Source organism: Saprolegnia diclina, assembly GCF_000281045.1.
Source record: "Saprolegnia diclina VS20 unplaced genomic scaffold supercont1.5, whole genome shotgun sequence".
NCBI lineage: Eukaryota > Oomycota > Saprolegniomycetes > Saprolegniales > Saprolegniaceae > Saprolegnia > Saprolegnia diclina.
In genome coordinates, this window is record NW_008246072.1 from 785,255 (window position 1) to 806,621 (window position 21,367).

Sequence of the window (21,367 nt, forward strand, 5' to 3'; positions counted from 1 at the left end):
TAGCAGCATCCGCAGTGAGCATCGCACGAGGTATCCGCGTCGTACCAACGCATGAGTCAACGCAAAACCATTTGGCATTTGGTGGGGGGCCTTCACCCCCGATGGCTGTAGCTGGGGGCTCTCCTTGGGCCACTGGGAACGTCCAGGCCGGAGACGATGGCAGCACACGGCAGCTCTAAGGATCCACGCAAGTACCAACGCGCGCAACTGGCTCAGTTTGAGGGAGCCGCAGGCTGAAGAAACGCGCTTCACACCACTGCTACTCTGCCTTCATGACCTGCAAGGGACAAGGACCACGTAAGGACATGGTATGGGATTCCTCACAGCTCGTCGGCCAAGTACTCGTATTGACGATTGGTTGTCAACTAATGCGTCAACTAAACCACGGATGTCTCTGCGTGGCGCCACAAGAGAGAAAAGTATCAATCTATCAGCAACTTGATACATTTCACAGCCACGTGGCCGCGTCGTTGTTGACTTGCGCGACAAGGTCCGATGTGCAAGCGGCGGGCGTGGCAAATTTGATCGTGTACACGCACGTCGAGAGTTCGTCGACCGACAAAATCTGGTCTTTCGATCCACATTCCAGCACGAGTTGCACCGAACTAGAATCGCAACGAGTCAGAACGAATCTGGCATAGTTGAACGAACCGGTGGGGACCGTTCCAGCATTTTTCGCCGTCTTCAAACGACATGATGGGCGGCGACGTCGAGCTCCAACGCTTCCAGCTCCCGAGACGCACGCTGTCTTGGGTGGCTTCGCCAAATGGACAGATCGTGTAGTGGTATTTCTAGTCCAAAATCTGGTGAGAAATAGTAACGAATCGCGTCATGTACCTCGAATTGGGCCACGGCACACACGCCCTTGAGGATCTGGTACCCTGCGTCGGGCCCTGACTCTTCGGTGAAGACCCGTTCCAGTCGGTCGATTTCCTAGTCCCATTTTTGATCGTCCAAACCACATATTTCAGATCTGAAACGCACTTGGTCGATCGCTTGCATGTCGGTCTCGAGGTCGGTCAGAATCGAGCGCAAGCTCTCGGCTTCTGGGAGCACGACACTGCGGTCCAGCGTCGGGCTATCGACAATATGACTTTCTCCATCTCGAGAGTATTACGAACAAGAAGGTTTCCCAAATCACATCGACGGGGGCGTCCCAGACCGTGCTCAGCACATACGACGCATAGTAGCGCCACCAAAAGAGCCGTCCTTGCGAAAGTCGGCGCAGAAACAACGACTTGTGGTAGCGCCAGTCTAGATCCAGTAATTGCACAAACCCATGCCACTAACCAGAGTTCCAGCTCAGACCAAACCAATCCACCAGTCGTACCGGATCGAGGAGCGCGTGGGGCGTCACGACGTTGAGAAGGCGAAACCACGTCGACGTCGCCAGCGTCAGCACCTCGTAGACGCCACGCACTGGCGACAGCAGTAGCCCGATGCCCTGGAGGCCGTATGTGATAAAGCGCGCGCGGTCGGCCGCATTGCCGTTGAAGAGCGGCCCGAGGAAGTCTTCCTTTTGGCGCTGGTACACCGACCGCATCGGGATCCTACACGCATATGTCATTGATGGTGGTGACGTGGCAGCAGGACGTACCGTTTCGCTTGGTCGAGGACTTCGTGCATGTAGGCTGCGAGCGTCGTCTACATCATATGTTATTGATACTACACGGCCAAAGCATGGGGGCATATATACCTGTCGGCCATCGAGCCGCTGGACGACGAGTGAGAGCTTGGACTTGGCATCCGCATGCTTGAGCGCGACAGTGGTGTCGGCGGCTTCGGCTGCGCTATCAGCTACCGGCGCCTCGTCCTCGATAACGTCGCTGTCGTTGTCGTCATTGGTGGTGCTATCGGCAGCGCACTGCCCGGTCTTTTGCTTGGCCGACTCGATGCGCATGGCGTACTCGGTGCGCTCTTCGCGGTCCTTGAAGACGGTGACCTTGAGGCGGAGCTGCCGGAGCTCCTCCTTGAGCGCCTTCTTGGCGAGAATCTCGTGCTCCTTTGCAATCGCTGCTTGCGCTAGCGCATTCAGGCGCGTTTGACGCTCGGCAAAGCCTTGGAGGACGACGTCGCGATGTGCTTGCACCGCCGCCCGCTTGGCATCAATCTCGGCGTCGCACGCGTCGACGCAGACACCAACCGCTTCGTCCGAGCCGTCGCAGCAGTCGCACACACCGTCGCCGACCTGACTCGTGTGGATGCGCATCGGAAGCAGACCGCGGTTGTGGCAGTCGTGCGCTGCCGAGAGCACATGCGAGCACGCGGCCGTGTGCGGCTCGTCGCGGCCGTCGGCGCAGTCGCAAAAGTCGTCGTTCATGAGCTCGGGCACCAGCGGCAGGAGGTCGCCACTCACAGCGCTAATGCACGCGTCCTGCGCCGCCATCGCGATCGCCGCCATCGCCAGCACCGAGACGAGCCGCGTCGACACCATCACAGTCCGTCAAACTCTGTGCCATCGCTGCAGAAAGTACGGACGCACCCAATTAAGTGCGATCTGGTCCAACCCGCTGACCAAGATGGCCGCAGACAGCAGACGACAAGATGGCGGCAGAGCCGATCAGCTGATGCGAAGACGATCCCTCGCCATCGACCTTGGGGATTGCACTGCTGATGCACTGCTGGCGTGATCGGAGGCGTGGTCAGGTAACATCGCCGAGTGGCGTGGCGCCCCCAGAACGTGCCACGTGTGCGCCACCATCTCGCAGTCGCCAACAATGCCCACTGACTGAGCTACGACTTGATTTGCCCCACTACTTGCGATCGGCACACCCTAGTACGCAACTCAACTAGAAATATAAACGTGTTTCAAGATATATAGTGGGTACTCGACGCCGACAAAGAACTTATTGGAGCAGATGCTCAATCACGCGCTCGAGGTCGCCTTCGTACTCGTCCAAGAGGCGGCGGCTCGTCTCCTCGTCCGCAAAGCCCATGAGCGAAAGGTCGTCCAGCTGCGCTGCATACACATAGTCTGCGTGCGCTTCGGCCACATACTCGTAGCTGTCGGCCATGTCGTCCACCACCTCCGTCGCCGACGCTTCCATCGCAATCGCCTCCGAGGCTTCCATCTTGTCCGAGGTCTCCGTCTCTTCAATGGCCGACGCCTCGTCCATAGTCGACGCCTCGGCAGTATCGTGCACGACCAGCGTCGCCATCGGCAGCGCGGCCACGTCGTCCTTCAGCATCGTGTCGACGACCGACGTGTTGGGCGCCTTGGTCTTGAGCACGTCATCGTGCGCCACGGCCGCCTCGCCCAGTGGCACCATCTCCACGGTGGCCGCCACGGCCGGCGGCGGCACCACGGAAATGTCAACCCAAAAACGGTGGCCAAAGCGCGACCCCGACGGCATGCACACGCGGAAGTAGCACACGTAGCGGCCGGGCTCTTGCGGCGCCGTCAAATCCATCGACAAGACGCACTGCTCGCCGGGGCCGAGCGGCGGCACGCTGCATGCCACGTCGTCAACCACCATGCCGACGCCGCCCACCATGTGCACGAGGCAGCCGGCCGGCCACGCGTGGTCGCCATTGTTCTCGAGGCGCCATTGCTTCATGAGCGGCTGGCCCGCGACCACGACACTGCCGTCTGGCAACGTCACGTCTTCGACAAAGCGGCAGCGGAGGTACGGCGACCGCGCCGTCTCGGGGCTCGGCGCGTGGCGGTGGCCCCGGGGCACAAAGGGCGCGGGCGGGCCAAAGGCAAACGGCGCAAACGGGTGGCTGTGGGGCTTGGGGCCGCGGCGCCCGCGACGCGGCGGGTAAAAGTCCTGCTCGACACGCGCGGCAAACGCCTCGGGCGGCTGCACGTTGGCGTCGTGACGCTGCGCGGCCTCGGTCGCCACGTACAGCGCATACGGCGTCTGGTCGACGCTGGTAATCTTGAGGAACGGGCCGTGCGACGCATTGTACGCGCCTGTGGCTTCACACGTGTCGCACAAATCAAAGTGCTTGACGACCGCCGACTTGAAGCGGGCGCCGACGATCGGGTGCTTGGAGCAGCCATCGCACACAATGTTGGTGTGCACGGCCGCAATGGGCGCCGGCTTGGCCTTCTTGAGCGCCTGTGCCTTCTCCGGCGCCACAATCTTGATGAACGGCTCGTGCGTTGCCGCCCAGTTGCCCGAGGCCTCGCAGGTCGCGCACAAGTCAAAGTCGTCGACGATCGCAGACTTGTACCGAATGCCCTCGACCGGCGTCGCGCTGCAGCCGTCGCACTCAATGTTATAGTGGATCGGGAGCTCGGTTTCGATCGACCGGAACGGCGCGTAGGCGCCGTAGCGTGGCACGACGACGCAAGCGCTGCAAAAGTCCATGTTGCGATCCGTGAGCGACTGGTGTCGGACGCCCACGAGCGGGTACATGCCACAGCCGTCACAGATGCGGTGGGTGTGGATCGTTGTCGAGGCGGGCGATGGCTTTTCTTCCTCAAGCGTCTCGTCGATCGACTTGGAGGGCATGGCCTCGGCAGGCACGGCAACGGGCACCTTGGTAAAGTGGGCCACCAGCGCCGGCAGTGCCGTCGCCAAGAGCTTGGCCGTTTGCGGGCTCTCGTGGAAGACCTGGCTAACCATCGCGCCAAGGTCATCGGCCTGCATCAAGAGCTCTTCCGCAGCCTGCATGTCCTGCGCGCAAATCGCGTGGACGAGCGCGACCGCGTACGTGTGGTTCTGCCCCGCGCTGTCGGCCGCCATTCGGCTCCAGCAGTCCACAAAGCCCGCGTCGAGCAAAATGTTGAAAAAGCCAACCTTGAGCGCGACCGTCACGTCTTCATCGGCAGCAATCGTCCATTCGTGCATGAGCTCCAACAAAACAAACACCGCCTCTTCGACCGTCGCCTTCTTCTCGCCCTTGGTCACCGCGACCGGCGGTTCGTACTCGGCCTTGGTGCCCTTGACGTCCACGCGCAGCGTCGTCATGCGGGCCTCGCGGATGTAGGCAAAGGCTTCGTCGAGGTCGGCTTGGTTGGCGATGGTCACCACGTCGCCGTCGCCATCAACGTAGCTCATGCTGCATGTGGCGAGGCCAAATTCGCTGCACACATGCGCCTTGAAGAGGATGAACTCATGGAGGAAGGCCATGTCGGTCGGGAGCGCGACCGCGTCGCCGTCGTACGCTACTTCCATGCTGCTACCTCCTGCGTCTCGTCCGGCAAATCTGCAACTGCTGCTCCAAGCCTATTCCCAGAAAGAACGATCTTCTTTTTCTTCCGTTTTATTCGGCATACAAACAACAAGCTATACGCAATTAAAATACGCAGAATTCGAAACCGTGCACGAGAATGGTGGTCCTTTTAAATCGAGAAGCCGCGTCGTTACGGTCGTTTTCGTTTGCCGGCAAGATGCAACGCCGTCAATCGAAAACGGTTGTAAAGGCAATGGGTATCGCGAAGCTTTGTCGATATTGCACGCACAGTGATCACAAGACCGGTAGAAACATTTTTGTTTCACGCCAACGGTACCGTAACCCCCGGGCTGGCACCACCAAACACGCGTGATGGTGCTTCTTACCGACACTTGAGGCATACAAAAAGACGTTGTCGGCTAGGATGCACGCAAGCCGGTAAAACGACAGGCCCAAAATAACGAGCCAGGCCACTATGACGTGGCAGCACGAGTGACCAACCGCAGAGACAGCAGATCCACTTGCCAAGGGTACTCATTGTACGGTTGAAAATTGGTATGCAGCGCCTCTCGTAGAGGCTTATAGCCTGAGTTCTCCCTGGACACCAAGCTCTTATGCAGCATCCTGGCAAGGACAATCCCTGCAAGCTGCGTCAACGACCTAAGCTGCCTGTACAAGGAAGGTACTAGTACATAGCTTCCTATCAAGCGTCGTATACGAATTCGGTGCTATCTATATCACTGGACTGAGCAGCATCGCCGGTAGGCAGCTCGGGTTCCTACCGTCAACGCGACTTGACGAGTATCCGGATAAGGAGCCGGATAACGTGGACACTGCCGTATCCGGATATTATCCGGTTGTTCCCGATCTTAGCCTCTCAGAGTCGAAGCAGCCGCGTCGATGGCAACCCCTGTGGCGGAGCAGCAAGGTCCGCCTTCGACGGCGCCGAGACTCGCCGACGTCTTCCGCGCTCGCGAAGCCTGCTTTAAGGGGCTCGTCCAGCAGAAGAACAAGGAGGCCGAAACACTGCGGCGCCAACTCATTGAGTCGAACATGGAAGTCGAGCGCTTGAAGGTGTATCCTGGCTCGTCTGGCGGCGAGGGACTGAGCGGTCCTTACGTAGATCCAGGTTCTCGCTCACGAGCGCGCGCTCGCAGAAGCTCGAAGTGCTCGCCGCGACGAGACCGAGGTACGGCCCACCGACGACTGGAACATCTGCCGATGATGATGATGGGACGACAGGCCATGGTCGAGCTCGACGACGACCACGGACTTGAAGCGCCCTCGCCGACTCCAAGCGACCGTGACGATCGTTGTGATGGCATAGCTGACGAAGCGCTTCGCTACGACCCTCATGAAGTCCAGATGGAGCGCGAGGACGAGCAAGCTGCACCTGCGCACGATGCACTTACGACCCCTCGCCACGACGACATCAGCGACGAAGAGGCGTACGAGCAAGGTTTCGCGCCCATGGAAAGCGGCGATGATGCGTCCAGCGACAACGGCGACTTTGAGTTTGGCGCTCCCGAGCTTCTTCCGGTATTTCTGCAACATGCCCTTTCTGTCGGTGCAACTCCTCATGGATGCGTCTAGTTGCAGGAGCAAGGTCTGTTTGCGTCCTCTGCGAGCATCAACAGCTCAAGCGTCATCATTCCTGTCCGGCGCGTGCTGTATCGACACGAGCTGCGCAATGCGCAGGTGTCGCCGCCCCACCGCCCGCCGACCCAGCCCACGGCTCGTACGCCACAGCGCGAGGCGCCTCCTGCTGAAGGGCAGCCGCGTGCGCAGCGGCCCCGCACAGAACTGATTGGCATTCCGCAACCCGAGTTTGCCCTTCTCAGCGCCGAGCAGCGCCGAGCCGCCCGAGCGTTCAGCCACTTGACGCGCGATCCGACGATTTCAACAAACGTCGCGGCCACGCTTTTGGCGCCGATCCGTCGGCGCAGCCAAGGACCAGTGGTCCACGCGCTGCCGTTGCCGCCGCTGCGCAGAAAAAAAGTGCCAGGTGCACCGACGCGCCGCGTCCTGAGCGAAGACGACACGAACCAGCGCCGCTTGCTACGACTGCAGTTCTACCGCGTACGTCCCATCGTCGTTGACGCGTGACGACAGCAAACGTTCAATGACGTAGAACAAGGAGATGGTCGACGCATTTGAAGCCTACAAGCGCCAGGAGCTCATGACAGCGCGTCGGATCTCGCCACAGGTAGATACGTGTTCACCTTGCATGTTGTTCATGCTTGCACGAGCACCTTGGGGCAACGCGCGAGAAATTTGCGGACGACTTTCCGGCCGTGACCGACTTTATGTGGCAATTTATGGCGTCGCAGACGTGGCCGCAACACACGGCGTTGCAACTCGAGTGCGTTTCCACTCTTCGCCATAGTCTCTCAACTGCTGCGTAGGTGCTCCATTTGCACGGAAGTCTACAGCGCCGGCGAGACCGTCGCGACGCTGCCGTGCGCGCACCTATTCCACGACGACTGCATCAAGCCGTGGTTTGCCGAACACGACAAGTGCCCGCAGTGCAAGACGCTCATCGTGCCAACGCGCGGAACCCTCGGCAAGCGCCCATGAGTCGCACGCTTCGACGTTGCGTGCCACGATGTTGTACGAAGTCGAGCCAACGATTTTCTAGTGGATCAATACAAACACGTCTTGTCTCTCTACTTGCTTTGCCGCCTCTACAGGCTCGGAACTGGATGGTTGCGTCCACAGCAGCGCGGGTGTCTGCACCCAATCTCTACAGTCGATAGTAGGTGGAGTCATAGGTAGCTCTTGCTTGGATGATACTAGTATGCATGTGCTGGGGTGCCATTGGCCGCGTGTTGTTTCTTGACCCAATCCTGACGCTCGCGCCGCCACGATGTTTATCCGGTATTACCGGATAACACGGTTTATCCGGATGTTTATCCGGTGGCCCCCGATCTTAGTTTCTCAGAGTCGGATACGCAGCGCGGAAGGCAAGGCCGATGGAGGCCGAAGACGACGGCCCCCCGCCTGAAATGCTCCAGGCCGACATCTTCCGCGCCCTGGAAGCCAATCTCATGGCGCTTGTCCGTCATTCGAGGGCGGAGGCCGAAGCACTGCGGCGCCAGCTCATCGAGTCGAACAAGGAGGTCGAGCACTTCAAGGTACATGGCTTGTCCATGGACCGGGCGTATGACGAGCCGCCCATAGGAGCAAGCTCAGCGATCTGCGGCTTTGAGCGATCGGCATGGAAGCGGCGACGAGGACGAGGTACGATGCGACGTTGTTTGCAGAATCGGACGATGCTGATGGTTCAGGCCATGGACGAGTCCGAGGACGACGACGAACGCTACGAGCGTTTCCATGGACGAGTCCGAGACCGACGACGACCGCTACGAGCGCTACCTTGCTACCACGACCCTTACGAGTTTGATGAGGAAGCGCACGAGGAGCAACGCTACGCCATGATGGAAGCCCAGGCGAACCCGCCCGTCGAAGCGTTTGCGAGTGATGACGATGACTACAACGGCGAGACGCAGGGCCAAGGTATTGAGCCAACATCAAGCGACAACGACGCGGGCAGCGACAATGACGCGGGCAGCGACAATGAGATCGACCCTGTTGAATGCGTCCAGGTAACGCGTGATCTTTCTGTCGAGTACCTTCTAGCACATGCATAACAGCGCCAAGACGATAACCAAGATGGAGAGGCGCCAAGCTTCGAGCCCATGGAAAGCGGCAGCGATGTGCCCAGCGATAACGAGCACGAGGAGCCCCGCCAGGTGCTGCATCTCCTGGCTTTTCTCTCACACAGTCTCTCACATACATGTATTGCAGTTTTTGGCTGCTTCTAGCGGAGGCGGCTCACCCCAAGTCATTCGCGTGCGACGATCGCAGTATCGGCAACACGCTCGTCGCGCGCAAGTGGCATCGCCCGATGGGTCTGACCGAACCGGTCGAGCGGCAAAACGCCCAGCGCCGCATGCGGGCGGCCGACAGCCTGCCCAGCGACGTCGCACATGGTCACCGTCGAGTGTGTCGTCCGACAGAGTCCGCGAGGCGGGTGCTTGCGATTACCATCCGTCGCGCGCTGAAGAACCAGCGCCGGAACCCATGCGTCTGCGCAAGCACGGACCGGTCACCGAGACGCTGCCGCTGCCTGCGCTACGTGTCAACAAGCCGTGTACGCTCACGGACGCGGAGAAGGCGCAGATCAGCCTGAAGCGACTGCTCTACTACCGCGTACGTTCTACCACGTCCCATGGAGCCGATGCATTTCCGGTGCGTAGCACAAAAGTCTTCTCGAAAAGTACGAAGCCCACATTCGCGAGCGCCTTGTCGAAGCGCGTCGGATCTCGATCGAGGTAAGATCTTACACCGCACGCACCAGGAGGCACTTGTACTAGGCGTACGACGAATTGGCCCGAGCCTTTGTCGAGGATTTTGCGGCGCTCACCAACTTTGTGTGGCCGTACTTCGAGACGCAGTCGTGGCCCCGCGATACCGAGCTGGACATCGAGTACGATGCCTGCAAGACGCGGTGACTCAACCAAGTACTACGATGTAGGTGCTCCATCTGCACCGAGAGCTATAAAGCCGACGAGTGCGTCGTGACGCTGCCCTGCATGCACCTCTTCCACAACGACTGCGCCAAGCCGTGGTTGGAGGCGCATGACGAGTGCCCACAGTGCAAGACGATCGTCGTTCCGACCCGTGAAACCCTCGGCCGTCGCCCTTGACACGCAGCAGCAGCCCCTTGACACAGTGCTGCATCGTGTGATGTATAAAAACTCAAATTTTGACAAGCCATGTCATATGTGTTGATCGGCTTTGGCGTGGAAGCGGGCGCAGAGCGTCCGTGGCGGCAGGTCCTACGCTACTTCATCAGATACATTTGCAACTATGGGTTGACAGCGAGTAAGTCCGCATGACCTTGTCGTCCCAAGGACGACTCTATGATACGCGTCGACATAGCGCACGTCTTGAGGCGTTGTTGTCGGTCCCGCGCGAAAGATATCCGTTGTGACATGAATACAGTGTATGCAATACACTGTATTGCCAGCTCTTCCGCACACGAGTAGGGGATGTGTAGCGGATCGGCCCAAACCGCCCTGCTTTGCCATGCAGCAGCGCAGTGAGCGCTGCATAGTATTGAGGCGCTGGCTCCTATTTGCTTGCGCGTTGGCTGCGCTGAGGGCTCCTCCCTCGTATCCGGATTCCGGATAAAGAAGGCTCGTGCAGTGTATTCTGTGTTTTCTGGAAAGTCCGACCACCAAGCCATGCAAGTGCCCGCGGAAGCCCAGGCGGCGATCACGACCGAGCGCTGGGCGCAGCTTGAGGCTATGGTCGGCAGCAACTTCGCAGGCATGAAGAGTGACGTTGCTGCCCTGCGCCACGCGGCGACAGAGCTTGGGGTCCAGGCCAAGCTGGTCGAGGACGGGGACTGCACGGTGTTGCAGGGCTCCATTCGTTACAGCGTCAAGAAGGTACGCCAGCGCGAGCGATGCCATACGAGGTCACGATCATGACATAGCACAAGCGTCAAATGGTGCTAGCTGCGCGCAAGACGCCAGAGAAGAAAGTGCACCCCACGTCGTTGGCGAGAGCGTCCAAGAAGGTACATGCCTCTCTACCCTCGACACCGACAAACGCATCTTCCTTGGGTGTCTAGCGCGCTTCTCCAGCTGCGACCCGAACGGCGCTCACAACGCCGACGAAGCGTCAGAAGACAACGGACGGCTCTTCGAAGGCCGAGCTTCCCGCGGGGTTCTTTGGGCCTTTTAAATTTCCGGCGTTGCCAGGTATTGTCGTGCGATCGCCGGGTGCTTTTCTTAGGATGCAACGTAGGCGGCGCGCCGACTGGATTGATGCCCACTTCATTTCGCCTCGGAGAAGACCCAGCCTTGACGTGGACAGTGTTCGGCCGCCACGTCGAGTTCAAAGACGGACTTGCAGCGCTCATTCTCGCAAAGACGTCGATGGCACCAGAGTGTGTCATCCCGCACCAGCGCAGCTCACTCATGGGCGATTCATTTCTTGTTGTTTGGAAATCCAAGGACGACGCCGCGCTAGCGTTCAAGCAGTTGCTGCCCGAGTGCCCTGAAAACCCATGTGTCTGCTACTACGAGAAGGTCAAGTCGCTCTAAATTGCGTCTCCACGCGCAGCCGACTCTTTTTAACGTAACCTATTTTGCATGCGGATACTGTGTGTTTGATGGTCCCGTATGAGTGACTATATGCCGTAGCATACCCCCAGGCAATGACATAACAACATACATTTCATTATCTCAAAAAGCAATATCAGACTCGGCAAGTCGGTGACGCTGTTCAACGACTTGCGGCTGGGACACACAAAGTTGACTAGTCGTCGGTGCCGCAGTGCGTCTCGATCCAATCGTGTCGAGCGACAAGCGCGGCTGGGAGGCGGTCGCATTTCTCTTGTTGCAAGAGCTTGGCAATCAGGTCCCACGCGCTGTCAGAGATGTGAGGCGGCCGCTTCACGTGCTCGTCCTGGATGCGCTTCTTCATTTGGTCCTCCGTCAAATTGCTGCCAAGCGAGAACGGCGGGTAGCCAACGAGAAGCTCGTATGTCAGGATGCCCAAAGACCAGAGGTCCGTCTACGAACGACGCTTTAAAACGACCAAGTGCTTTGCTTTGCTGTACCGTGGCGTCATGGGGCTGGCCAGCGGCGACTTCTGGTGACATATAGTCAGTCGTTCCCACCGCACGGAGTTGCTGCTGGCACTTCCACGTGTAGACGGAAACGCCCACGTCGGCAATTTTGTAGCGACCCTAAGCAAATGTGAGCAAGCGAGAAAGGACATGCAAGAGCAAACATCGCAGTCGATCAGAATGTTCTCGGCCTTGATATCGCGGTGCGCGCAGCCATAGGCGTGCATGTAGGCAAGACCACACGCGACATCGTGGATGCAGCGAGCAGCTTGGTCCTCGCGCCATGGCGCCTGTTGGTCCAGCACGTCGAAGACGGCGCCGCCCGGGAGGTACTCCAAGACGAGATACACGTTCGTCGCATCCTCGAAGACTGTATAAAGACGCACGATCCGGTCGTGCACCAGCGCGAGCTGTATGTCGATCTCGCGCCACAGAGCTTCGGCTCGGCGCGGGACCTGGTCGTCGCTCTTCGCAACAACCTTGACGGCGAAGTGGCGGCCAGACGCCATGTGCTGCGCGAGGTAGACATCCGCGGATCCTCCTTTGCCGAGCTTGCGGGTGGGCGCGAGGCCGTGAGGCGCGGAGGCCAGCATCAAGGCCGTGGGAATGGCGTCCGTCGTCGTGCTCATGGGTCGCCTGCGTTCTTTTCTTATCTGAAATCTATTTTTAGCGCTGTATCCGGACTCGGTCCAGCATTTTGACCAATCCGGAAGCCGATAGCGTCAAAATGATGTGATTGGCGATCTATTCCTGCATTTGGACCAATCCACGGCCGCAACCAAGATTTGCTCAGGAGGAGCGGCTCGGTGATTGACGTCGGCTTTGACGCAATTGTACCTTGCAGGTCGTCGTCATGCAAGCGCCTGTGGACGGCGAGCGCGCCTGTCGACTTCGCGCCAAGCGACCGCTCCTGGTAGCGACCAGCGAGATGAGCGTCTGCTTGCTGGTAAATGCTATCTATGCCCATGCGCTGGCGTGCCCTGGCGCGGGTCATGGAGCATCTGCGCCAGACTGGACCTTGTCGACAGTCGATGCTGCAAGAACGACCGAGCGCCAATGCAACACATTGCGCTATGTACCTCCTCGCGCCACGATTCGCCCGAAAGCCACATCTCATGGCACCGTTTAGGACTTTGGCGCAGTTCCGCGGATCCGTCGCTCTGCAGCTGCGCGTCAAGGCGCAAGGATGGCATCGATTGCGTTCAAGGCGCGCTACGAGACGAAGACATGGGCATTGCGCGGGGTCAGCGCAAGCTAGGACATTGTTGAGCTTGCCCACATACGTCTGCGGTATCGAGTTGGGCAGCCGTAGGGACGAACCGTCACTGTAGAAGCAGCTCATCCCTCTCGTTCTTCATCGGCGCACCAGCTCGGCGCACCGAGATTGTGAAATGATAAACATTTGCCTGCGTCTCATTGGCGCGTTTTCTGGGATTATATCCAATCCAATCGGTGGTGTGAACTAGTTGCATGCACTGAGTGGTACATACCCCTATTCCCCACCATCGACGAGGACAGGTGATGGAGAATACGACAATAATGGTATGTGTACACGGATAGACCATTAGCTACCACTGCGTCCACGTCGCTGAGCCACACCTCTTTTTGATCAACGGCAAGGTCGTCGCTTCCTCGTACGCGCACGCCGAGGTGCAGCTCGACAACTTTGATGCGTAATCATTTTTCGCTATTTGCTGGCGCCACCCCCGGCCGACTTGAGGAAGGCGTCGAGGTGCTGGCCTTGGTACTTGAGGAACTCGATCTCCTCTTTGTAGCGCTTCTCCTGGAGCGCGCGTCGCTCGCTGCTTCGCTTCTCAATCACCTACACACAATCCTTCCGGTTGAAACCTTGATACATTTCACTTCAGGTCGACCTCAAGCTTGTTGGTGAGTTCGAGCACCTTGTTTTCGTACTCGCGCTTCTCTTCCGTGAGCACGTGGATCTAAACCACACGGCGTTGGTCGAGGGATCGAACCCGGCATTCGGCAGACCCGATCTTCGAGCGACCCCATGCCTTGCTCGGCTTGGAGCTGCTTGCGCACACCAAACGTAATGCTACGAGGATGGTCCTGGATGCCGCAGCCACATTATGGGTACATACCTGCTCTCGTAGAGCGTCTTGTACGCGTCGGTCGTCATGCGAATCTCATCGCGAATGCGCAAGAGCAACAGGCCGCGCTCCGGCGAGTTGATGGCGACTTCACGAATGAGCTCGTCTAGAAGAGCAAGGCTACAGGGTCATCTGCTATACATGTGCGCACCAAAGCACTGGGCGTAAATGTCTTCGCGGACGGGGCAGATGCCACTCTCGCGGGCTTGGCGCTTGAGGAGCTTGGCGTCCATTTGCTCCTGCAAGCATCATGGTCCGCGTCAAGAAGCGCATATTGTGACGTCGGAAGCGTCTACCTGGAGCTTGATGACATCAAAGCGCGTCGAGGGCTCGGCCGACGTGTAGCGCATCCAGTACCCTGTCTCTTCCTTCCACATCCTACATGCCCATGTAGAGTCGATGCTCGGGTATGACGACGTCTACTGGGGCGGCAGCATGGCGTTGAGCACATCTTCAATGCGCGCGACAGGGTCGATCTTGGCGCCCGGCGCGGCCTTGGCCTTCTTGACGCCTTCGTTGCTCTCGCCCGTAAAGATGGGCGTGTCGTAGCTCACGAGGCTCTCGGGCGGCGACGGCTCGGCCATGTCCCTTCAAGATCCAATCTCGGTGTGAATCGGAAATTTGTCAGGAAAATCCTCAGAAAATCAACCGCGACGCCAACAAGCGCGGAGATGAGAGCCGCGCGCAGGTGCTTGAAGGCGTAGGCTGGACGGAGTGGCGAAGATATGGTGGCCTGCTACTTCCCTGGCGCGTGCCACTTGAGGTTTTGCAGTCACTCCATGATTCGGCAGCAGCTGGTGCATTCGGCATACTGCGGGAGCTTTCGGCACATCACGGGCCAATTCGGCATATATGTGGTCCTGATCGTGGCATGTGCCATGTTGTTGTTGAAGTGGGTCAATGAGACGTGAGGCTCATGAAGTGGACGTTGTGTCTGTGAAAGGGACCGACTGTGTCATTAGTCGCTAAGCACAGAGGCCAAGAGGACCCGACAGAGGAGGGAGCCAAAAGCACGTGTGGATGTGGCATGTGCCGCAAGAAGAGACTGCTCATTGGTCGGATCGTGACATTGCGAACTTTCACGGGATGACCAGCTTGGCCATACAACCAGAGTCATTTGCATCTCCGCATGGACATATTGGCTGCCTTGTTCATCGAACGATACTCTAGTACATCAATACACAATCCTTGCGTGCAAAACTGGTGGCCTAAAGGTTAGTAGCGCTAGTCGAAAACGAGATGCGACTACACTTGGAGCGCTTGAACCTACTCAACCATTATGCTACTCAACCGTTGCCATTTGCGTCGCCTAGACCTTGGGAAGCTTGGTGGGCTTGGCCGACGATGGCGTCGCAAAGGCCGACACCCAGTGCGGCGGCTTACAGTTTGACCCACGTCCGGTCGGCAGGCGGAGCCATCGGGAGCTGTGGTGACCAAATTGGAGACTGACCGCGTCCACGTAGGAATTTTATTGCATACAAACCACAAGAATATCGGATAAAAATTCTGCGTGCTAGCGAAACCAACCGATGAGTGCCGCGTCCTCAGAGACAAGCAATATGAGTACGCTACCGGGCGCCGAGGAAGCGACCGTGCCCGTCGGCGATGATGGCCGTCAAGTAGTGCTGGCCACCGCGTGGGGTAGCAACCACCACCACCGCAGAGTGTGTCGACAAAGACGCATGTCAACCGTCCACATACCATGGCGCAGCTCTCATGTCGATTGCAGACAACGCCTCGCTCAAGAATGCCAGGTACGGAGCGTTCTTGATGCGACGCTCATTTGACCTGTAGAGCGGTATATGCTAAGTACTCTGTGGAAATATACGAGCGAAAGCGTCGCCGACCTCTTGGCGTCGACCACGCTTCTCTCGGTACACTTCTCACTGCATACGCCGACTGCCCAAACAATACATAAACCGGTACATGGCGATCTGTGTTGTTATGACGATCTGCGTAGGGTACGCGGCAGACGCGGCAGCCAATGCCATTGTTGTGTACTGTACGGTTTCGCGGCTGCCTCGCATCTCCCACGCGCTGTCGGCGATGCGAGGCGGCCGCCAAACGTGCCCGACCCGGACCTGCTTCTTGATTTCGTCGGGCGTGTCGTTGTCAACGTTGGAAAACGGTGGGTGGCCGACGAGAAGCCCGTATGCAAGGACACCCAGGGACCAGAGGTCCGTCTACGACCAACCATCGTCATAGCTATGGAAAATAATGTACATCGTTGTACCGTGGCGTCGTGGGGCTGACCAGCGGCAACTTTTGGAGACGTATAGTCGACCGTTCCCGCGGACCCGTGCTGCTGCTCGTCCTTTGTGTAGACGGAAAGACCGAAGTCTGCGACTTTGTAGCGACCCTAAGCAATGCCACGTATGCAATTAAGAAGGGCATGGAGCACCGTATGTTCGTTTCGACGAGAAAGCTTTCGGCCTTGATGTCCCGGTGTGCGTAGCCGAGGGCGTGCATATGCGTAATACCACATGCCACGTCGCAGACGCAGCGAGGAGCCTTGGCTTTAGGTAGCGGACCTTTGCGGAGCAAGTCGTAGACGGAGCCAAGCGAACTCGCTATCCATCGCGCCCTTGCCCACGAGAGAATTGCATATCTCTTTGCGTCGCTCGAGAACGCTGGGAGCCCTATCCTCGTGATGGAGTACCTCCATCACGAGCAATATAGCGAAAACCCCAACGTGCTCGGCGATCAAGGATTCTCCTTTGCCAGTGGAGCAGGCCACTGCGTCGCTTGGCTTGACGATCGATTACCGGATCGGCGAAGGATCGTCAGGAACTGTCTACCTGGCCCATCACTCGGCGTCCGGCCACCAATTTGCCGTCAAGCAGATCGCAGAACCAGTCGAGCTGCCAGCCGCTGGTCGGCCCTTTTTCCAAGACTGTGCGCAGCGCGAACGAACAACGAATTCGCGCTGCACACAGTCTTGGAAAAAGGGCCGAACAGCGGCTGGCAGCTCGACTGGTTCTGCGATCTGCTTGACGGCAAATTGGTGGCCGGACGCCGAGTGATGGGCCAGGTAGACAGTTCCTGACGATCCTTCGCCTATCAGGTAATCGATTGTCAAGCAAGCGACGCGGTGGCCTGCTTCACTGGCAAAGGATAATCCTTGATCGCCGAGCACGTTGGGGTTTTCGCTATATTGTTTGAGAACGATTCATTGAAGGCTGTAGGTACCTTGCACTTTTCGGGCCTTCTTCGGGGGAAACAGCGCCGCCAGCTCGTCCATCGCAGCGTCTTCTGATGACTTCTTGCGCTTGGTCGTGCGTGACGCGTCTGCCGCAGTTTGCAAAGTACACTAGGAACATCAAGAAAGAAGAGCTCGAGTAGTCAAGATAGATATTGCACCTTTCGCCCGATGGGCCGCAAGTTGACCACTGTCTTGACCACGCCTTGCGCATTCGCACGTGTCTTGTACCGCATATACACATGCTACATATTGCATGCTCGCTGACGACGCCGTCGCTCGCCAATGTGCGTACCTTTTCGACCGCGTGCTCGATTTTGCGCACGAGGGCGTGCTTCGGCTCCAGTGAGAGCCCGAGCGCGCTCGCGAGACTTCTGATGTCCTTCAGGCTTAGGCCTCCGAAGGACGCGCCGTCGGTTGCAGCCTTGAGCTGGGCCCAGTGCTCGGGCGTGCCGGGCGCGCTGTCGAAGGCGTAGCCCTCGTGTGTGGCTGCTGCATGCAACGCGGTTTGGCCTCAAATTTTTCTGCTCGATATCATTATGCGTCATTCCGGATAAAGATGCGGGGAGAATATCATATTGGGAGAATATGGGCACCATATTCTCCCAATATGATATTCTCCCAATATGATATTCTCCCCGCATCATGGGCGACAATGCGCCACACGCGGTCAACGTTTGCCTCGAGATGCACTGTGATCCGTCGTCGCGCGTCAACATCTTGAGCCAGATGCGGCTGCGTGAGCATCACGGTATTTTGGCGTCGCTCTCGGGGGACAATCTCGTCATCGCAGCACGGATATGAAGCTCGTCGTCCACTTCCGCGACGGGTTTTACCGCCTCCGTGTCGCACGTCGAGCCGGCCGAGCCCGTGCTTTTTACGGGCCTCGAGGTTCAGTGCGCGACGGACTGATAGGCCACCCCGTCTCAGTGGGCCAACTGCATAGTGCACACTACTTCAAGGCACAACAAGGCTTTCCAGAGGTTGCAGACATCGTAAATGTTTCTATCCTCGTCCGGTTTTGCATTTGGAGTTGTGTAGCTCGAGAAATGGCGAAAAAACACAATCTAGGCATCGTTCAGCAACCTTCTCCGAACACGATTTCTCTATCCAAAAAACGCAATCTGGGGGTGTCGGAAAGATAAGCCACTTGTCGTTATTGGGCGCCCACGTGGACAATCGCGTGTCTTAATACTTCGTCTTCTTACCATTTCTTTGGATGACTTGTAAGCAGCGGTGGGGCATGCTCGTGATGAGGTTGTCGATGACTTGGCTGATTTCGAGCCAGGCGGTATGGATCGCGGAAATGAGGCTTTCGCGGTCCAAAAACTGACGTCGGTTGGCGTAAACTTGTCGGGCTAGGATGGCCCAGAGGTTCTCGATCGGGTTGGGGTCAGGAGAGCGCGCTGGCCACGGCAAAACATCGATGTCGACAAACCACCCGCGAGTCTCGCGGGTGCAGTGGATCGACGCGTTGTCTTGCTGAAAAGTGAAGTCGAGACCGTGATGCTCGTGCGCAAACGGCAGCATGTAGTCCGAGAGCGTGCACGTGTACGCGTACCTGTCTTGCTTGCCCTCGAGAGTGCGAAGCTCGAAGGGACCAGAGGCCGAGAAGGCACCCCAAACCATGACAGCCACCGTCAAATTGGCGTCGCGAGAACCACTGCTTCTCGTGATCCAAGTGGTGCCAGTAGCACTGCCAGCCGGTAGGACCATCGAGATTGAACTTCTTCTCGTCGGAGAAGATGACATTGGACCAATCTTGGCCCCCGACGACCGCCTCGAAGGCAAACCGAAGTCGGGCTTCCACATGAGCTTTCGTGAGCCGAGTCGCTTCTTGAAAATGAACTTGGGATGACCTTGGATCAGCCGCTGAACTTGCCGGACCCCAATGGGGAGGTAGGGAGGTCGTGAGCTGGAGGGCGGACATGCGCAGCTTCACGTTGAGGGGCCCGGAAGCCGGTCGGTGACATTCTTGGGTGGCCGTCCGGGCGACTTTGCAGTGCCGTACTTGTCCTTCTTGGCAAGGCAGTTGCGCACAACCGTGCGGGAGCGACCAATTTCCTTCCCGATGGCACCATTCAGCGGTGAGGAGCGCGAGGATTTGGGCCTGCTTGACCTCGGTCACGCTCGTGCCTTTGCCCATCGCGCAGCGGGAGAACGAGGTCGTAAGTGGGCTTGGTGGTCTCGCACGGTTCCTGCTGTGCTTATGCAGGCAGAGGAACAAAGGAATATGACCCACGAGGCAACCAGACAAGCAAAATGCCACGAAATCATCAAGTGGCCTATCATTCGTACGCCCCTGATTTTGGACTTAGATGGGTTTCGACCAACTCAGAAGGCAGATCACCATGGGACTTCTTTAACGTTTCAAACCATTCGCTGCCTTTTGGTCGGCGCAACCCGCGTTACTGGCAACGTTCGCGAAACGTTAGATACGGCCGTGACGGGGGTAGCAAGACGCCGTTCCAAGCGCTCATGGGCAAGGCGCCTGACGTGACGCACTTGCGTCCTTTCGGGTGCGTCATGACCATGTTCCTTGGGCCGCACCGTCGTGCCTCGAAGATCGCGCGACGCGCGCAATTGTGCATCTTCCTCGGCTACGATCAAGAAAATCGTGGCTACCGGCCCCTCAACCTTCGGACCGGCAAGCTTTGAGAAGGTGCGCTACGACAACGTGTGCGTCTCCGAGGACCAGACGGTCGAAGGCGCATACGTCAAGAAGGTCCTCCTACGCGCCGCCAACCCCGATGTTGGTGGCATCTCGTCTTTGGTCCCGTTTTGTACACTGCCGGTCATGGAGATGCCGGAGACGTACGTGCCGCTGGTCGACTCGGCCCGACCCGCCGCTGCGCCGACCAACTCGCGCGGCGACGATTCGATGGTCGATGCGAGTCCATCGCTGGACGACGCCTGTGCTGCTACAGTGGCGTCTGGTAACCGACGTCGCATTGTGTACCGCGAAGACGGGGAGGACGCGCCCTGTGGGAGGACGCAAGCGCCGCCGTCGCGGCAGCATGCGTCCCAAGCTCACGTTCCCGGTGGCGCCGGCCAAGCGCCCGCGCAAAAACACGCGCCCGCAGCGCTAGGAAGAGGCGCATCGTGCTCCAACCCGGTTCGTGCTTCTTACGGACGACGACGAGAAAGAGTTTGACGTGCCGCAGTCGTACAAGCAAGCCCTCGCGTCGCCCGAGGCCGACAAGTGGCGTAAGGCGATGCTCGAAGAGTACAAGTCGCACATGACCAACCGTACGCGGCGCCTTGTGTCGCTCCAGTGGGACGCAAGGTGCTCAACTGTCGCTGGCTAATCAATCTCAAGGTCGATCGCGACGGCAACCTGCGCTCCAAGGGCCGTCTCGTGATCAAGGGCTTCGAGCAGATCTTTGGCCTCGACTACGACGAGACGTACGCGTCGGTCATCCGCTTTGAGCGCGCCATCCTGCTCTATCGACTCGTCGTTGCGCCAGACCCTACGCGACGTCAAGTTCGAGATGCTACTTGTGCTGGCCTTCAACGAGGAGCTCGTTCGATCTGAGACCGACGACCCGCACGCCGACCGATGCCCTCGAGTCGACTCCGTCTACTTCGCAAGCTGCCACAACGTTAATCAATCTTTTCGATCTCTACGCCAGCAACGATGAGACCGAGTTGGGCATCACCATCGCTGGAACACTTGGGTCTGCAGCGGCGGCCAACAAGCGCAAGCATTGTGACTACTGTAGATGGGAGGCGCTACGGAAGAGCTGTAAACGCACCCACCGAGCTCCGAGTTCGGTCCTACATGGCGTTGATTGGCGCGAACGTGGCGGGCTCGGAATCGTGAAATATCGGATTTAAATTCGACAAAGGATTTGTATGGGATGCCACGAGTTTTGCAATACATGCTGGCAAGTGCAGACGGGTAGGGTATTCTCTTGTGGTTTGTAAGAAATACAATTGGCATGCGGAACGTATCTTGGACGGCTGACGAGTGGTTGACCAGTTTTGTCGAGGCCAATGGCCGCATGTCCGGCTACGTGGCCGCCGCCAAATGCCGCCTCAGCTTGTGGCAGGTCGCCCAGTGCGCGACCGGCGCCGGTCTCGATCACACGTGCATCAACAACCATCGCCACCTCCTCGAAGCCTCGTTTCTCGCAGGTGTCGACATGGACGCGAAGCGTCTTCGATACGTTTGAAGTCAGCGACAAGCCCGTCTGGCAGCAGTGCTATGGTCTCGTGCGCAACAAAATGGACGCGCACGGAAGAGAAGCGCGAGTACGAAAACAAGGTGCTCGAACTCACCAACAAGCT

General features: G+C 58.4%; 9 protein-coding genes across 9 annotated transcripts in view; 4 read left to right on the top strand and 5 right to left on the bottom strand.

The window, feature by feature from the left end:
* Positions 1–309: 309 nt before the first annotated feature.
* Positions 310–2,511, bottom strand: SDRG_02325 (hypothetical protein). Its single transcript, XM_008607906.1, has 8 exons — positions 1,697–2,511; positions 1,598–1,644; positions 1,331–1,550; positions 1,122–1,285; positions 985–1,078; positions 838–933; positions 652–791; positions 310–605 (listed from the first exon to the last, which is right to left on the bottom strand). The coding sequence occupies exons 1-8, from the start codon at positions 2,432–2,434 to the stop codon at positions 449–451; spliced, it is 1,656 nt and encodes a 551-aa protein (XP_008606128.1). The 5' UTR covers positions 2,435–2,511; the 3' UTR covers positions 310–448.
* Positions 2,512–2,785: 274 nt separating this feature from the next.
* Positions 2,786–5,157, bottom strand: SDRG_02326 (hypothetical protein). The gene has a single exon (XM_008607907.1). It carries the CDS (start codon positions 5,124–5,126, stop codon positions 2,847–2,849), a length of 2,280 nt encoding a protein of 759 aa, XP_008606129.1. The 5' UTR covers positions 5,127–5,157; the 3' UTR covers positions 2,786–2,846.
* Positions 5,158–6,024: 867 nt separating this feature from the next.
* On the top strand, positions 6,025–7,793 carry SDRG_02327 (hypothetical protein; the record flags this gene model as incomplete). The annotated part of the gene is made up of 7 exons (XM_008607908.1): positions 6,025–6,198; positions 6,248–6,313; positions 6,367–6,663; positions 6,718–7,203; positions 7,256–7,330; positions 7,374–7,486; positions 7,530–7,793. The coding sequence occupies 7 exons, from the start codon at positions 6,025–6,027 to the stop codon at positions 7,699–7,701; spliced, it is 1,383 nt and encodes a 460-aa protein (XP_008606130.1). The 3' UTR covers positions 7,702–7,793.
* A 275-nt stretch (positions 7,794–8,068) lies between these two features.
* On the top strand, positions 8,069–9,901 carry SDRG_02328 (hypothetical protein). Its single transcript, XM_008607909.1, has 9 exons — positions 8,069–8,258; positions 8,305–8,364; positions 8,412–8,729; positions 8,778–8,907; positions 8,949–9,116; positions 9,197–9,336; positions 9,384–9,458; positions 9,501–9,613; positions 9,662–9,901. The coding sequence occupies exons 1-9, from the start codon at positions 8,097–8,099 to the stop codon at positions 9,831–9,833; spliced, it is 1,338 nt and encodes a 445-aa protein (XP_008606131.1). The 5' UTR covers positions 8,069–8,096; the 3' UTR covers positions 9,834–9,901.
* Positions 9,902–10,282: 381 nt separating this feature from the next.
* Positions 10,283–11,297, top strand: SDRG_02329 (hypothetical protein). The gene is made up of 4 exons (XM_008607910.1): positions 10,283–10,580; positions 10,628–10,711; positions 10,766–10,895; positions 10,942–11,297. The coding sequence occupies exons 1-4, from the start codon at positions 10,374–10,376 to the stop codon at positions 11,238–11,240; spliced, it is 720 nt and encodes a 239-aa protein (XP_008606132.1). The 5' UTR covers positions 10,283–10,373; the 3' UTR covers positions 11,241–11,297.
* Positions 11,298–11,373: 76 nt separating this feature from the next.
* On the bottom strand, positions 11,374–12,409 carry SDRG_02330 (AUR protein kinase). Its single transcript, XM_008607911.1, has 3 exons — positions 11,932–12,409; positions 11,759–11,887; positions 11,374–11,712 (listed from the first exon to the last, which is right to left on the bottom strand). The coding sequence occupies exons 1-3, from the start codon at positions 12,394–12,396 to the stop codon at positions 11,455–11,457; spliced, it is 852 nt and encodes a 283-aa protein (XP_008606133.1). The 5' UTR covers positions 12,397–12,409; the 3' UTR covers positions 11,374–11,454.
* Positions 12,410–13,296: 887 nt separating this feature from the next.
* SDRG_02331 (hypothetical protein) lies at positions 13,297–14,473 on the bottom strand. The gene is made up of 7 exons (XM_008607912.1): positions 14,302–14,473; positions 14,175–14,256; positions 14,030–14,117; positions 13,870–13,984; positions 13,760–13,823; positions 13,642–13,710; positions 13,297–13,589 (listed from the first exon to the last, which is right to left on the bottom strand). The coding sequence occupies exons 1-7, from the start codon at positions 14,460–14,462 to the stop codon at positions 13,455–13,457; spliced, it is 714 nt and encodes a 237-aa protein (XP_008606134.1). The 5' UTR covers positions 14,463–14,473; the 3' UTR covers positions 13,297–13,454.
* A 1,288-nt stretch (positions 14,474–15,761) lies between these two features.
* On the bottom strand, positions 15,762–17,119 carry SDRG_02332 (hypothetical protein; the record flags this gene model as incomplete). Its single annotated transcript, XM_008607913.1, has 4 exons — positions 15,762–16,061; positions 16,112–16,237; positions 16,297–16,448; positions 17,068–17,119. The coding sequence occupies 4 exons, from the start codon at positions 17,117–17,119 to the stop codon at positions 15,762–15,764; spliced, it is 630 nt and encodes a 209-aa protein (XP_008606135.1).
* A 4,165-nt stretch (positions 17,120–21,284) lies between these two features.
* The window catches only part of SDRG_02333 (hypothetical protein), a gene marked incomplete at both ends in the record, with an annotated part of 579 nt that continues 496 nt past the window's right edge, over positions 21,285–21,367 (top strand). The window contains one exon of the mRNA XM_008607914.1: positions 21,285–21,344. Coding sequence (XP_008606136.1) covers positions 21,285–21,344 — 60 coding nt within the window. The remainder of the gene's footprint in view (positions 21,345–21,367) is intronic.

Excerpts from the sequence above, each read along its gene's own strand:
- SDRG_02329 (XM_008607910.1), top strand. The coding sequence starts at position 10,374 with ATGCAAGTGCCCGCGGAAGCCCAGGCGGCGATCACGACCGAGCGCTGG. Across the intron at positions 10,581-10,627 it reads TTCGTTACAGCGTCAAGAAG|CACAAGCGTCAAATGGTGCT; the intron begins GTACGCCAGCGC and ends ATCATGACATAG. Across the intron at positions 10,712-10,765 it reads TGGCGAGAGCGTCCAAGAAG|CGCGCTTCTCCAGCTGCGAC; the intron begins GTACATGCCTCT and ends TTGGGTGTCTAG.
- SDRG_02330 (XM_008607911.1), bottom strand. The coding sequence starts at position 12,396 with ATGAGCACGACGACGGACGCCATTCCCACGGCCTTGATGCTGGCCTCC. Across the intron at positions 11,888-11,931 it reads ACATTCTGATCGACTGCGAT|GGTCGCTACAAAATTGCCGA; the intron begins GTTTGCTCTTGC and ends ACATTTGCTTAG. Across the intron at positions 11,713-11,758 it reads GCCAGCCCCATGACGCCACG|ACGGACCTCTGGTCTTTGGG; the intron begins GTACAGCAAAGC and ends CGTCGTTCGTAG.
- SDRG_02328 (XM_008607909.1), top strand. The coding sequence starts at position 8,097 with ATGGAGGCCGAAGACGACGGCCCCCCGCCTGAAATGCTCCAGGCCGAC. Across the intron at positions 8,259-8,304 it reads AGGAGGTCGAGCACTTCAAG|GAGCAAGCTCAGCGATCTGC; the intron begins GTACATGGCTTG and ends AGCCGCCCATAG. Across the intron at positions 9,117-9,196 it reads GCCCAGCGACGTCGCACATG|CGCCGGAACCCATGCGTCTG; the intron begins GTCACCGTCGAG and ends CTGAAGAACCAG.
- SDRG_02325 (XM_008607906.1), bottom strand. The coding sequence starts at position 2,434 with ATGGTGTCGACGCGGCTCGTCTCGGTGCTGGCGATGGCGGCGATCGCG. Across the intron at positions 792-837 it reads GTGCCGTGGCCCAATTCGAG|AAATACCACTACACGATCTG; the intron begins GTACATGACGCG and ends ATTTTGGACTAG. Across the intron at positions 606-651 it reads TGCTGGAACGGTCCCCACCG|TTCGGTGCAACTCGTGCTGG; the intron begins GTTCGTTCAACT and ends TTGCGATTCTAG.
- SDRG_02331 (XM_008607912.1), bottom strand. The coding sequence starts at position 14,462 with ATGGCCGAGCCGTCGCCGCCCGAGAGCCTCGTGAGCTACGACACGCCC. Across the intron at positions 14,257-14,301 it reads AACGCCATGCTGCCGCCCCA|GATGTGGAAGGAAGAGACAG; the intron begins GTAGACGTCGTC and ends ATGGGCATGTAG. Across the intron at positions 13,590-13,641 it reads AACTCACCAACAAGCTTGAG|GTGATTGAGAAGCGAAGCAG; the intron begins GTCGACCTGAAG and ends GATTGTGTGTAG.
- SDRG_02326 (XM_008607907.1), bottom strand. The coding sequence starts at position 5,126 with ATGGAAGTAGCGTACGACGGCGACGCGGTCGCGCTCCCGACCGACATG.